This window comes from Peromyscus leucopus, chromosome 7 (genome assembly GCF_004664715.2).
Source record: "Peromyscus leucopus breed LL Stock chromosome 7, UCI_PerLeu_2.1, whole genome shotgun sequence".
In the NCBI taxonomy this organism is placed as follows: domain Eukaryota; kingdom Metazoa; phylum Chordata; class Mammalia; order Rodentia; family Cricetidae; genus Peromyscus; species Peromyscus leucopus.
In genome coordinates this window covers 94,638,539-94,650,829 of record NC_051069.1, presented here as the reverse complement: position 1 = coordinate 94,650,829, position 12,291 = coordinate 94,638,539, and the positions used below count along the sequence as shown (strand labels likewise).

At 46.8% G+C, this 12,291-nt stretch overlaps 1 protein-coding gene across 1 annotated transcript in view; it reads left to right on the top strand.

The window, feature by feature from the left end:
* Positions 1-12,291, top strand: part of Col6a5 (collagen type VI alpha 5 chain) — a 98,991-nt gene that overhangs the window by 35,339 nt on the left and 51,361 nt on the right. The window contains exons 17-23 of the mRNA XM_028869882.2: positions 2,636-2,698; positions 3,876-3,941; positions 4,355-4,402; positions 7,960-7,995; positions 9,339-9,401; positions 10,198-10,260; positions 11,187-11,249. Of these exons, the coding sequence (XP_028725715.1) occupies positions 2,636-2,698; positions 3,876-3,941; positions 4,355-4,402; positions 7,960-7,995; positions 9,339-9,401; positions 10,198-10,260; positions 11,187-11,249 (402 nt within the window). The remainder of the gene's footprint in view (positions 1-2,635; positions 2,699-3,875; positions 3,942-4,354; positions 4,403-7,959; positions 7,996-9,338; positions 9,402-10,197; positions 10,261-11,186; positions 11,250-12,291) is intronic.

The following is a 12,291-nucleotide window of genomic DNA, read 5'->3' as shown; positions in this document are numbered from 1 at the left end:
CAAATGCCTGATGCCTCCCGGATACCCAGAAAGCAACTTAAGGGAGAGAGAGAATTTATTTCCACTTACAGTTCAGGGGAATGCAGTCTGTTTTGATGAGGAATGCATGGTGGCTGGGGAGTCTTGGTCCATGGTACTGGCCAGGAAACAGAGAAAGGGGATGGCCAGCACTCAGCCCTTCCTTCCTGCCTCCTTTTGATTCAGTCAAGGACCTCATCCCATGGGATGGTGCAGCTTTGGGATTGGGGCAACCCTCACAGCCATACCCAAAGGTGTGTCTCATTAGTGTCCTGAGTGGTTCTTAAACTCAAATTGATAAAACTAACCATCCCAATCATGCAAGGAAAGCCTATGGCCAACAAACAGACACCACTCTTTGGTTTGGGACACACGGACTACTATATTAGCTCCTTCTCTGTTGCTGTGACAAAATTCCTTGACCAAAAGCAACTTAAGAAAGGCTTTGTTTTAGCTTATGGTTCCAAAGGGACAGAGTCCTTGTGTTGGGGAAGACGTGGCCTGGCAGCCGGAGCAGGAAACTGGCTGATCAAATTTTATCCGAGTATAGGAATGAGAGAGTGAATAGGAAATAGGGCGAGACTATAAACTCTCAAGGCCAGGCTCCAATGAAGCGTCCTCCAGCAAGGCTCCACTTCCTAAAGGTTCCATAACCTCCCCTAACAGCCCCACCAACAGGAATAGGGGCAAGAGCTCGCATATGTGAGCCTCTGAGGCACTGAGTTTCTCATTCAAACCACCATAACTACTATGGAATATTCAAGAATTTCCAGCTAGAAAAACTCACTGTGTGAGGTCTTTCTGTGGTTACATTTTCCAGAAGTCTGTAAATGAGTATGTTTGGCCATTATTAACCTTTGTTCTCTTTCCTGACATCAAAAACAAAAAGAATGAAAAAGTTGATTTGGGGGCCTTGGAGTTATAAATCATAATGAAATATTTTGCTTATTATAAATTCATCCCAACAGATCTACTTATTTATTTATCAAATATTTTCGAACATCTGTAACATACCAGACACTGAATTATTTGTCAAGGAGTCAGAGATTGGAGTGGACCACTGTAATCCTTGTCTTCAAGGATACCATGGTACCCAGAAATATCTGGGGCCACTTGGGGTCCTTCTGACTCCCAGTCAGCTTAGAGGTGGGGGTGTCCAGGGAGTCTTCTTGAAACCAGAAATGAATTGCAGTTAGCAAGGTGCAGATGTGGAAGAAGAACATTCTAGACAGAGGGTAAGCAAGCACCTGAAACAGGGATCCGCTGGCAGTTGCTCTTCCTGGAAGGAGCAGAGCTCAGGTGGAGGAAGATGGATTTTAATAAAAGGCGAGGAGAGCTACAGTGAGCCATTAGGCCGTGTGTGTGTGTGTGTGTGTGTGTGTGTGTGTGTGTGTGCGCGTGCGCGCGCACATGCATGTGTGCGTGTGGCTTGGGAAGGGTTTAAGGGGAAGACAACCAAATTCATGTTTTAGAAATATTATTGGAAGTGGTGCAGGGACTGTTGGAGTTGACATGGATATAAGGAAGGGTGAGGGGTGGGTCCATAGTAATCGAAGTGAGATGGGATGAAGCCTTCAAGTAAAGCAGTCACAAAGAGCAGACACAGGACATATTAAGGGTATGCAGGGGCCAGCCTGGGGTGGGCATGTGGGTACAAGAAGTCACCCTCAGGTTATGCAGAGTGAGGCCTTTCTTGTGTCGCTCCCTAGAAAGCTCTCTTGTCCCACTGTAACCCTGGCTTATGAAAGTATGTCCTTCCAATGCAGGAAAACAGGAAATAGGGGAATCAGTCAAACTGCCTCCAGGGACTGTAGCCAGGGAAATTTTCACTGGAAAGTTGTTTGAAGTGACAGCTGAAACCCCCTGGGGAGGTCAGAAGTGCTAAACTGTCTGGAGCGTCCAATTAGGACAGCCAGTGTCCATGTGTGATTGCTTAAATTCACTGAAGTGAAAAATTCCACCCTTCCGTTTCACTAAACACGTTCCAAGTGTTGCATAGCCAAAGATGGTTAGTGGCCACCATGGGGCTTTCCCCACTGCCACGAAGCTTTCCCCAAGGCCATAGAGCTTTCCTCCACTGCCACGGAGCTTTCCCCACTGCCACGGAGCTTTCCCCACTGCCACGGAGCTTTCCCCACTGCCACGGAGCTTTCCCCACTGCCACGGAGCTTTCCCCACTGCCACGGAGCTTTCCTCCACTGCCACGGAGCTTTCCCCAAGGCCACGGAGCTTTCCCCAAGGCCACGGAGCTTTCCCCAAGGCCACGGAGCTTTCCCCACTGCCACGGAGCTTTCCTCCACTGCCACGGAGCTTTCCTCCACTGCCACGGAGCTTTCCTCCACTGCCACGGAGCTTTCCCCAACTGCTGAAAGTCCCATTGGACAGCTCTATGCTAGACCATGGGAAGGTTTCCTGTTTCTTAGCCTGACCGTGGCTTAACCTCGAACTTGGGGAGTCTAAGGGAACCTGAGCAGGGCAGGGAAACATGAAATACTTTATCTGATTGGCTACCCACTGCTTGGCATTAAAGTCATTATAAAAGCCACCTACAGGATAACATGGAGGCTCATTTTATTTATTTACTTGTCTATCTGTCTGTCTGTCTACCTATTTTCAGGGCAGCCCAGGTTCCAGAGGTGCCCCTGGAGAAGATGGAGAGAAGGGCTTCCCAGGGGATCCCGTAAGTTATGGACCCTAATGAACTCTGAATTTCATCCCAGCACAATTCTGCTCTCCTTCTCCTTAGTGACTCCCACTGAAGTAGAGGCAAGTGTTGGCCTAGGGAGCTGGGACAGTAGGCGTTTGTTACCCAGGGCTTTCTTATTTGGGGGAAATCTGTCCAAATCTGATATGGACTGATTATTTGAAAGGCCCAGAAAGGGGATCTAAAGCTCCATCATGTGAGTTCTCACTGTGTACATGGAGAAAATTTCCACTTCGTTCATCAGATTTCTAATCTTGTGTCCCAGAGCTTGATTTCTTTATTTCATGCTTGTTTGTTGGTTTAACAACATTGGGACTCAAACCCAGGTCCCTGCGCCTGCTAGGCAAACACTCACCACTGAGCTGCATCCCTGTGAGATTCTCTCTCTCAGACTCAATTACAGGAGGCTTTCATTCATGTCTGGGGGGATGGCCAGTGCCTCACGGAAACCACACTAGAGGAAGTCACTGCCCAGCAGGCACTGTTAGAATACCAGTGTGAATCACCTTCAAACTGGGGCAAAGGTTACTTTTAAGAGTTTCAAATTGGAGATTTTTCTTACACTTCATCTCTTAGCTTTCATTAGCCCAGTAGTTCTCAACCAAAGGGTCCAAATGCTGTGGCCCTTTAATACACTTCTGCATGTGGTGGTGACCCTCCAAACACAAAATTTTCATTGCTACTTTATAACTGTAATTTTGCTACTGTTATGAATCGCAATGTAAATATTTTTAGAGAGTTTGCCAAAGGGGTCGAGACTCACAGGTTGAGAACTTCTGAAGCCTAACACTTAAATATTATACAATTACAAAAAAAGGAGGTGGTACAGGCCTGTAATTCTGATTATTCAGGTTGCTGGAATAGGAGGGTCTCAGGTACCCTGAGAAACTCTGTGAGACCTCCATCTCAAAACTCTCTGTCATCGATAGCCCCAGGTTTAATCCCATGCACCACACGAGGAAGAAAGAGAAAACGCAGAGTGGGGGGGGGGCACACACCTGCAATCCTAGAACTCAGAAGCCGAGGCAAGAAGATCACCTTGAGTTCGAGACCAGCCTGGACTCTATAGCAAAGCTCTGCGTCCAAACCAATGAATGAACTTCCTCACGCTGATGTTTCTGGATTCTAAAACATTTCTGAAATCATCTCCTAGGGTAACCCAGGACGAGACAGCACCATCAAAGGCCAGAAGGGCCACAAAGGAGATCAAGGAACACAAGTAATTCGGTCTATGTTACATAGATAAGTTGACTAATTCCATTTTTTAGCTAAGTAAGTTTAACATGCTGTGTGAACAAACACCCTCCAATTCATCTATACTTAAGAAAATATGGCATGTCTGAAGTAGGCTATACTTTTGAGGGAATTATTAATTTTCAAGCAAGTGGCATAATGTTTCACTTGTTGCCAGTTACTTATGACATGCTGCTACCCCTGTCCTGGTTGTTAGCCCTGTCCTTGTGTGGCCATCTCACCAAGAGTGTCACTATGCAGAATGACCCCAGCATCACTACCTTATTCTGCTGTCTTGAGAGCAGTTGATGATTTGTGTTGATGGCTTTATAACATGCCCAGGACTTAGAACCTACTTCTGACTTCTGATTTTGGGGAATTGTTGTGTTTCTAGGGGAGAACTGGGTGGAAGGGACACAAGGCAGTCCTAGCTCCAGAGGAAGCAGGGTAAGTATCTCCCAGACACCCGTTTCCCTCCTTATCCCTTGTGAGGGACGCAGAGGCCTGGAGATCATCTGTGGCCACTGAGAGAGCACACCCATGGCTGGTACCTTTGCAGGCATTCTGAATCTTAACACTGCCAGCCTCTTGGACCTGAGAAGTCTATCTTATGAAGGACTGTCCTGCACCTCATAAGATGCTTAACCACACCCCAAACTCTGCTCTTTTGCTTATCCATTTGTGACATCCAAAAATGTCTTTTCAGATACTGCCAATGTCTGTAGCGGGTGGGCGTAGGAGGCAAAAATCATCCCTGGCTCAGAAACACTGTGCTCCGATCTGCCTTTGCCTTTCTGCCTTCAGTGTGTTTTTGAATGCCTTTGAAGAGAGCCAATGACTTGAACATACACGGTCTCCTCTCCTAGCTTAGCATCTGGGAGCTAGGTCAGAATATTATGGACTGGGTAGATGTCATCTCATGCTCTTTACACATTGACCAGGGAAGGAGAACACAAATGGCTTCTTCCTGAATAAACTCTCAAACCACTGGCTATTAGAGCTGACTCACTGGCAGTCTGGAGGCTCTTGGGTAGCTTATAGCATCATGTGATATCAAGCCTACTTCTCCCCCCACCCAAAGAACATTTGATTTCCTTCAGTTTTTAAGGACCAACCAAGAAACCACATTACCCTTTGTGAACTGCTGTAGAGATGATATTTATTTATTTTTCTGGGGGGAGGGAGAAGACTCCTGCTATGTACCCCTGGCTGGCCTGGAAGTCACTGTGTATGTAGACCAGGTTGGCCTAGCACTCACTATGTAGACCAGGCTGGCCTAGCACTCACTATGTAGACCAGACTGGCCTCAAACTGGCAGAAAAATCCTCCTGCCCCTGCCACCTGTGTGCTGGGCTTGTAGATGTGCCCCACCACACCTGGCTAGAGATGACATTTGTATTAAAAACTCCTCTAGCACACTTGGCATGAATGTGATAACAGAGAAGAATGTGGAGAGCCCTGGGTTTGGCCTTGATTTGTTCAGAGGGAATGAAAATATTTGGCTTTCTTTCCTGAGTGGATTGTTCTCATCCCTCAAAGGCAGCAGTCTGCTGCTCTCTTCCCTGGGAGGCTGCAGTCTAGCCCATCTTGCCCTTGTTTATCCTGAATGACAAAGATCCCAAGCCAGAGGGGCTGCCATGCTTCTGGGACCCTTCCCTGGGCCTGTGCTTTCCCAACTCCGGAGGATTGAGATGTGATTGGGGGAAGGAGCAGAGCAGCAAGATGAGCTAAGCATTACACATTTAGAGAGAAATATATCTGTTGGCTCAAGAGAAAAGGGGTTTTAGTTTGAAATGGGTTTATAACTGACACATAAATCGTGTGCTTTAAAAACAGAGATGTTGGGGAGTAGGGTTGGAATTACTCCTTGGATACACTAGTCATTGCCTTTTAAATCACTACAAGGACAGAAGGACCTCAAACCCCCCCCCCCCATCTTTTACCCATTTCCCTGTTTTGTAACTTCTTATCTTTGAAACTAAAGAAGGCAGCATTCATATTCATGTTCATAGTCAAGCAATCTGGGGCTTTTCTAGCCTCTCCCCCACGTTTCCAACATAGGCCAAAATTCTGTCGTGAGCCTCAGAGCATCTTAAGTGAATAATGGATTGTAAACAGCACAGCTCAAACCCAGGCATGGGCTCCCTGTGTGACTGAACTTCAGCCTCCAGAAATTAATCATCACACCAGCTGTTACTAAAACAATGGCTCAACACACTGGCAACCACACAGGAGGCCACATTCCAGGCCCGTGGCCTTTTGGTGGCCACTTGCAAAGAGTCCTTATAACATTTGTATTTCTAATATATCGTCCATTTTGTACCAGGTCCTGATCTAATCACTTTAGATACTCATTTAGAGAAGCCCCATAAGATGCCTGCCAGGTCGATTATTATCTTTACATCTACATTATACACAAGCAAATCAAAGAAGCTTGGGTAACTTCCCTAGGTCACAAAAGCTAGTAAGTGACTGAGCTGGGATTTGAGCTCAGATCATCTCACTTCAGAGTCTATGCTCCTAACCACTGTGTGAGGTTTAATGTGCGATTGCTTTGTGCCACCTAGACACAAAGCTGTGGAACTAAAAGCAAGAGAGTGTGCTGTTCCTAAGGTCCTGCCTGTAAGGATGATATGATGTAAATCTATTACACAGAATAAGCATTATTCTTTCTTCCAGCCTTTCTTCTCTGCTGACCTCTTTGTCTGAGGCTGGCGTTGAACTTACTGTGTAGACCAGCCTGGTCTTGAACCCGAGGTCTTTGTGCCTTGGCCTCTCAAATGATGCGAGTATAGGCATGCACCACTGTAGCCAGCTTATTGTTCCTTTCCTTTTTATTTTATTCTTCATTTGTGTGTGCATGTGTGTGTCTGTGCTCTGGCATCCAGATGCCCGTGGGGGCTAGAAGAGGATGTTGGAGTCACAGGTAGTTGTGAACCACCTGGTGTGGGTTCTCTGCGAGAGCAGCACCCACTCAACTGAGAAGACACCTCTCTAGTCCCTGTCCTGGCTTTTCCACGGAGACAGACCATGAAGTCATGGCAACAGGAGCCTCCACCTTCGCTGACTTTTTTTTTTATCTTCTCTATTTTCCTATGTCAAGAGCATCAACTAGTCATAGCCAGAGACAAACAGCTGACGAGTTACTATGAGTAACTTTTCCCAGAGGGTATCATAAAAGTCTAACACCTGGTAGGGCTGCTAGTTGGTTGGATGATGTATCCCAAGGAACTTTAGGAGGTGGGCAACTGAGAGAAAGCAGCAGTTCTGAAGTAATTCCTACATAATAAACGAATAAATGCGATTGTTTAAAATAATTGTTATCACAATACAATATGAATTGGTGGTTGAGAGTGTTCCATGGCTTTCTCAGTGAGAAAGAATAATGTCAGCAGATTTTATTGCCATAGATTGGGGAAAGTAAGTTAGGATCTGGGGCCTGAGGCATCACCCCTCTTGGCTGCTTTCTGTCCCTGTAGCTTGCACTGGTGACATGAACTCCCTCCTGGAGAGGCACAGACAGAGTTGAGGAACCAGCCTTGCCTTTTGTAAGGAACCTAATCAGTAGCATCTACATTTACACAGAGGAGCAGCCACCACCTGCCATTTCTTCCCCAAGGAATCCTGCAGAGCCAGACTTCATGGGGCCCGTATGATGTACCACCATGTCTAGAAATTTCACTCTGCCCTACACTCAGCACACAGTGTACACAGCGCTTCGTGGGCTGCAGGGAGGAAAACAGTTTCTTCAGGGTGATCTGGTCCTCCAAATAGCCCACTCAATAATCGCTAGAGGCTCCTAGGCTGGGGCAAGGCTGCAGTGTGTTGGGTTGCCATCAATCCCCTAAATGTTAGTGTGTGATTAAAACACCCAGTGTGAAAACCTGCCCTGCCAGGGCCCCCAGGAAACCCTGTATGAGCAGGGAATGGGAGAGACTGGCTTGCCTCAGGGATCCTCTGTCTGTCTGGACACACTGACTGATGCCTTGCCTTTGGCGTTTCAGGGAATGGAAGGTCGGAGGGGACTCCGGGGTCCTTCGGTAAGTTTTCTTTTTGACTTCCTGTCCTCTGTGGTAGGGTATTGAGGACATTTCTTCTATGTAGATGGTGCTGGGTAAGTAGCATTTGACAGGATGCTGTAAGGATGTCCAGCCTGTGGGGCGTTTACCCACCAACCCCACAATTCCCCAGAGTTTTCTTGAGTGTGAGCAGCAGGAAATATTAGAAGGATTTATTGCGGAGAATACTGCGGACATAAACAGATAGAAAATAAAGGATAGCCTCGAGAGGGCCTGGAACCTATTCCAACAGGTCCTGACTGTCTCTGCCCCAGGGTATTTATAGACATGCCAAGGGGTGGAGCAAAAGACCTCCTCCCCCAGCACAGCCAAGTGCAGACCATCTCAGACACCTGCACTCAGGCCCCTGGTCCTAATCATCCTCTATGTGGGCCTGCTGGGTAAAGCCACGAGGAACCCGAAAACGGACTCCCACACCAGCCCTGGCCATGAACCCTACTGAGGAGTGGGAAGCACAAGCAGCTCTCCCAGTCAGTTTCCTGAAATGGGACAGGCCTGACTAAGGCAAAGCCTTCCTCAAAAAACACCTCCCGACAAACCAGTAGAACTCACACAATCCCAAACATCACACCTTGACTGGCTGTCGCATGTATCAGGAAGCAGCATGCAAGAAAGTGAAATTCCTGCTGCTTCTTATCTTTTATCCAAATTATTTTTATTAGCTATATATTCCAGGTATTCCTCCCATGTTTTCCTTCTTTTAAACTTGTTTTTAATTAGCATGCAAAGTATTTGATATCATCATGGCATTTTTAAACAAAACTTGTGTCTAAGTTACTGTTCTATTGCTATGAAGAGATGACATAACCAAGACAGCTTATAAAAGAAATCATTTAATTAGAGACTTGCATACAGTTTCCAGGGATCGGTCCATGACCATCGCAGCAGGGAGCATGGCACTTGAGCAGTAGCTAAGAGCTTCATTCTGATCCTAAGGCGGCAGGCAGAGAGAGGGTGGGACTGGGCCTGGTGTGAGCCCTAGAAACCTCAAAGCCCACTCCTCCCCCAGTGACACACCTCTTCTAACAAGGCCACACCTCCTAATCCTTCCCAAACAGTTCCATCATGTGGGAACCATTCAAGTATGTGAGCATACGTGGACCATTCTCATTCACACTACCACAGTTTGTTTGAGCCAATTGTTCTTCCCACCCCCATCTTTACGAAAATTAGAAACATGCTAGAATTCATTCCTGATAGTTGGAAAAATAAGACCCTGGGCAGTATAAGGTCAGATGAACCAAATGATCTACTTGGGAATCATGCAGAGAAAAATCTTAACATCGGAAACTCTTTTTCATTAGGGGGAAGCAGGAAACCCGGGGCCTCAAGGTGCACAGGGACCAGAAGGACTGCAAGGTCCACAGGTATGCTAGGTATTTCATAAATGTGGGCAAATGGTATGGAGCCATTCTGGTGGGAAGAAAGCAGGTAGCTCAGTATAAAAACACACAACAGAGGGGCTGGAAAGATGGCTTAAGAGCGCATAATACCTTGCCAAAGACTAGAGTTTAATGTCCAGCATCCAGGTAGTGTGGCTCACAACAGCTTTTAACTGCAGCTCCAGGGGATCTGATGCCCTCTTCTGGCCTCCTTGAGCACCTGCACTCATGTGGGTGTGGGATGGCAGTCATTTCAGATGCTCTGGGATCCTTTGACGCTAGTGACTCAAGGCTTACTCAGTGATTTCCTGGTAGACAGGGGCCATTTCACTTCTAGTCTCCCCAGCTATGCAGAGAGAGGAACTCTCATTCGGCTGGCAGAAGCCTGCTAACATGTGATCTTTAACGCAAACTTGAAACAATGGTTCCTGTATTTACACATTGAGAAAGCACTTTGGTTCAGCGAAACATCACATAGATACATTCGATGGTTGTTTGTATCTCCATGGGCTTACTTATTCCCTTTTTGATCTATTTTTATTTCTCCCTGTAGAAGAAGGATGAGACTCTTATGCTGAGGCAGGGAATCCCTTAATAAGATCTGTGCCACTGTGTCTGGGCTTGTCCCCAGTTATTCTTCTAAAAAAGACTTATCTCATCAGTAAGGCTTCTTGGAGAGGCAGACCATTGCTCTGCCTCCACAGGGGTGTTGCAAAAACATCTACTAAGAGAGTGAGCTTCACTGACATCACATTGTATTTGTTGTTGTTACTACAAAAAGGGGTCCAGTGGAAATCCTGGCGAGAAAGGAGAAAAAGGAGATCAAGGGCACCAGGGGCCTCAGGTGAGTGACTCAGGGACTCCTGACTTTTGTCTACTCTTACTGCAAAAGGCCTTAGTGTATCATGCGTTTACATCATCCATGGAAGGTTTATTTCATTTTTTGAGTTACTGAAGATACATTTTTAGCCCGGCTCAGATCCTTTATACCTCGCTGGCTCACCCCTCTTTGGTGATTTTTTTACTCTGAAAGCACAGGCTCACTTGCTCCGCTCAAGGACGCATTTGGAAGACTTAAAAAAGCTGCCCAATGATGAGCAGGCCCACTCTGAATGGATCGTTCTGCTTGTGCTTTTAGATTTCGTCTGTGCACCTGTCTCTCCACTGACCACAGGCATTTGACTGTACAACAATCTGTGCTGAGTTTTTACATTCAGCATTTGAATGAGGTTCCCCAGTGAGGAATGAGAGTTTGGATGGTCGGGGTGGGGGTGGGGTTGTAGGAAGCACTTGATTCTGTTGGGTTCTTCACTCCTGCCAGCCAGAGCTCAGAAGGCAAGGGATGCCTGAATGTGCTCAGTTCTATCTTCCTAGCAGATTGGTAAAGAATGTTCATGCCCAGTTTGAGACTGAGCAATTGGAAATATGCCCTGTACTCCATGATGGATGTATCTGTAGTTTTGTGGAATGTGCATGTGCAGAGATGTGTTGCAGGGAATTCCCCCTCCCTTGGAAAGAATGCTGATAGAGTCAAGGAAGCCTTTAGGTCCTCCCCTCCCCTCAAGTCCCACAGGGACCAGTGAATTCCTGGTGGTTGCAGAGCCATGGTCCACTACTTAGGTTGCCCCCTCTCCCCTGGCTCATTTCTTTTTCCGTTAAGGAGACCTTCCGGGACTGTTGGGATGATGTGAATACCTGCCATGTTCCTACTGGGCTTCCAGAAATTACTACAGTGGTGGCTTCTGCATCTCTCTTTCTCTTTATTTTCAGGGTGCTCCTGGGCCAGCAGGATCTAGGGGGAGCATTGGAAGACCTGGGCTTTGGGGGAGAAAGGTAAACATTATTTCTCATTGGTTTCAAATACTGGGAACAAAAGCTGTTACATTTTCTCCTGAGCTGTGTGAAAATCCCTCACTCAACCCAAGCACCATGCTCAACCATCTGCGAGCTGCTAGTATGTTCTCTCCCACCCACGGAGCAAAGAATTCCTTACTGTTTACCTCTCTCTAGGGAGCTGTCCTGGTTACAAGGAGAGAGTTAGCTGCCCATCACAAAGCACTGCGGAGACTCTCTTCAGCTCCTATATTCCCTGAGCAGGAATGCATTCATTGGCTGAGATGAGTGGATGGATCTGAACTCTTTTTTGTGTGCTTCGTTTGGTCTCACCCAGGCCTGCCATGGCTAAGGTAGCTGTGGTGGAGATCGCCAGAGTCAACTACTGGCCTCATGTCCACCCAACTCCTCTGTTTTCATCCTTCAGGCTCTGGGGTTTGTGTGGCTACAGAGAAGTCCTGCTGGGTTTCCTACCCTCTTGTCAAGGCCTCAAAAATCTTTCATATTTGAGCCCAAGGACCTACAGTTTCTTTTTCTATGGGGTTCAGGAAACTACGTTGTCATTTTTCCATTGGGAAGATCTTCAGTCTTTGCTACTAATGAGACAGGGCTGGAATGGTAGCTCAGTTGTTAAAGGGCTTGCTGTACAACATGGGGACCCGAGTTTGATCCTCTAGAACCATGTAAAAAGCTGGGTACAGGGATGCTGTCCAGCCAATCCAGCTGAATTGGTGATTTCCAGGTTCCCTGAGAGAGCCTGTTTCACAAAATAAAGTAAAGAGGGACTGGGAGAGGCACCTGATGTTGACCTCTACCCTCACACACATGTGCACACACAGTTCTGAACATACACATACACATCACCAAGAAAAAAAATCCAAACCCAAATGGAAGAGTACTAAGCGGTAGTGTGAGATGTGTTAGTTGACGTGATTGTGGCAGTCGTTTCAACATATGCATATGTACACATGCTATCACATTGTCCACCTTCAGCTTTCAGTGTTATTTGGCTGTAGCTGAAAGTTCTCTTGTGTCCCACCTG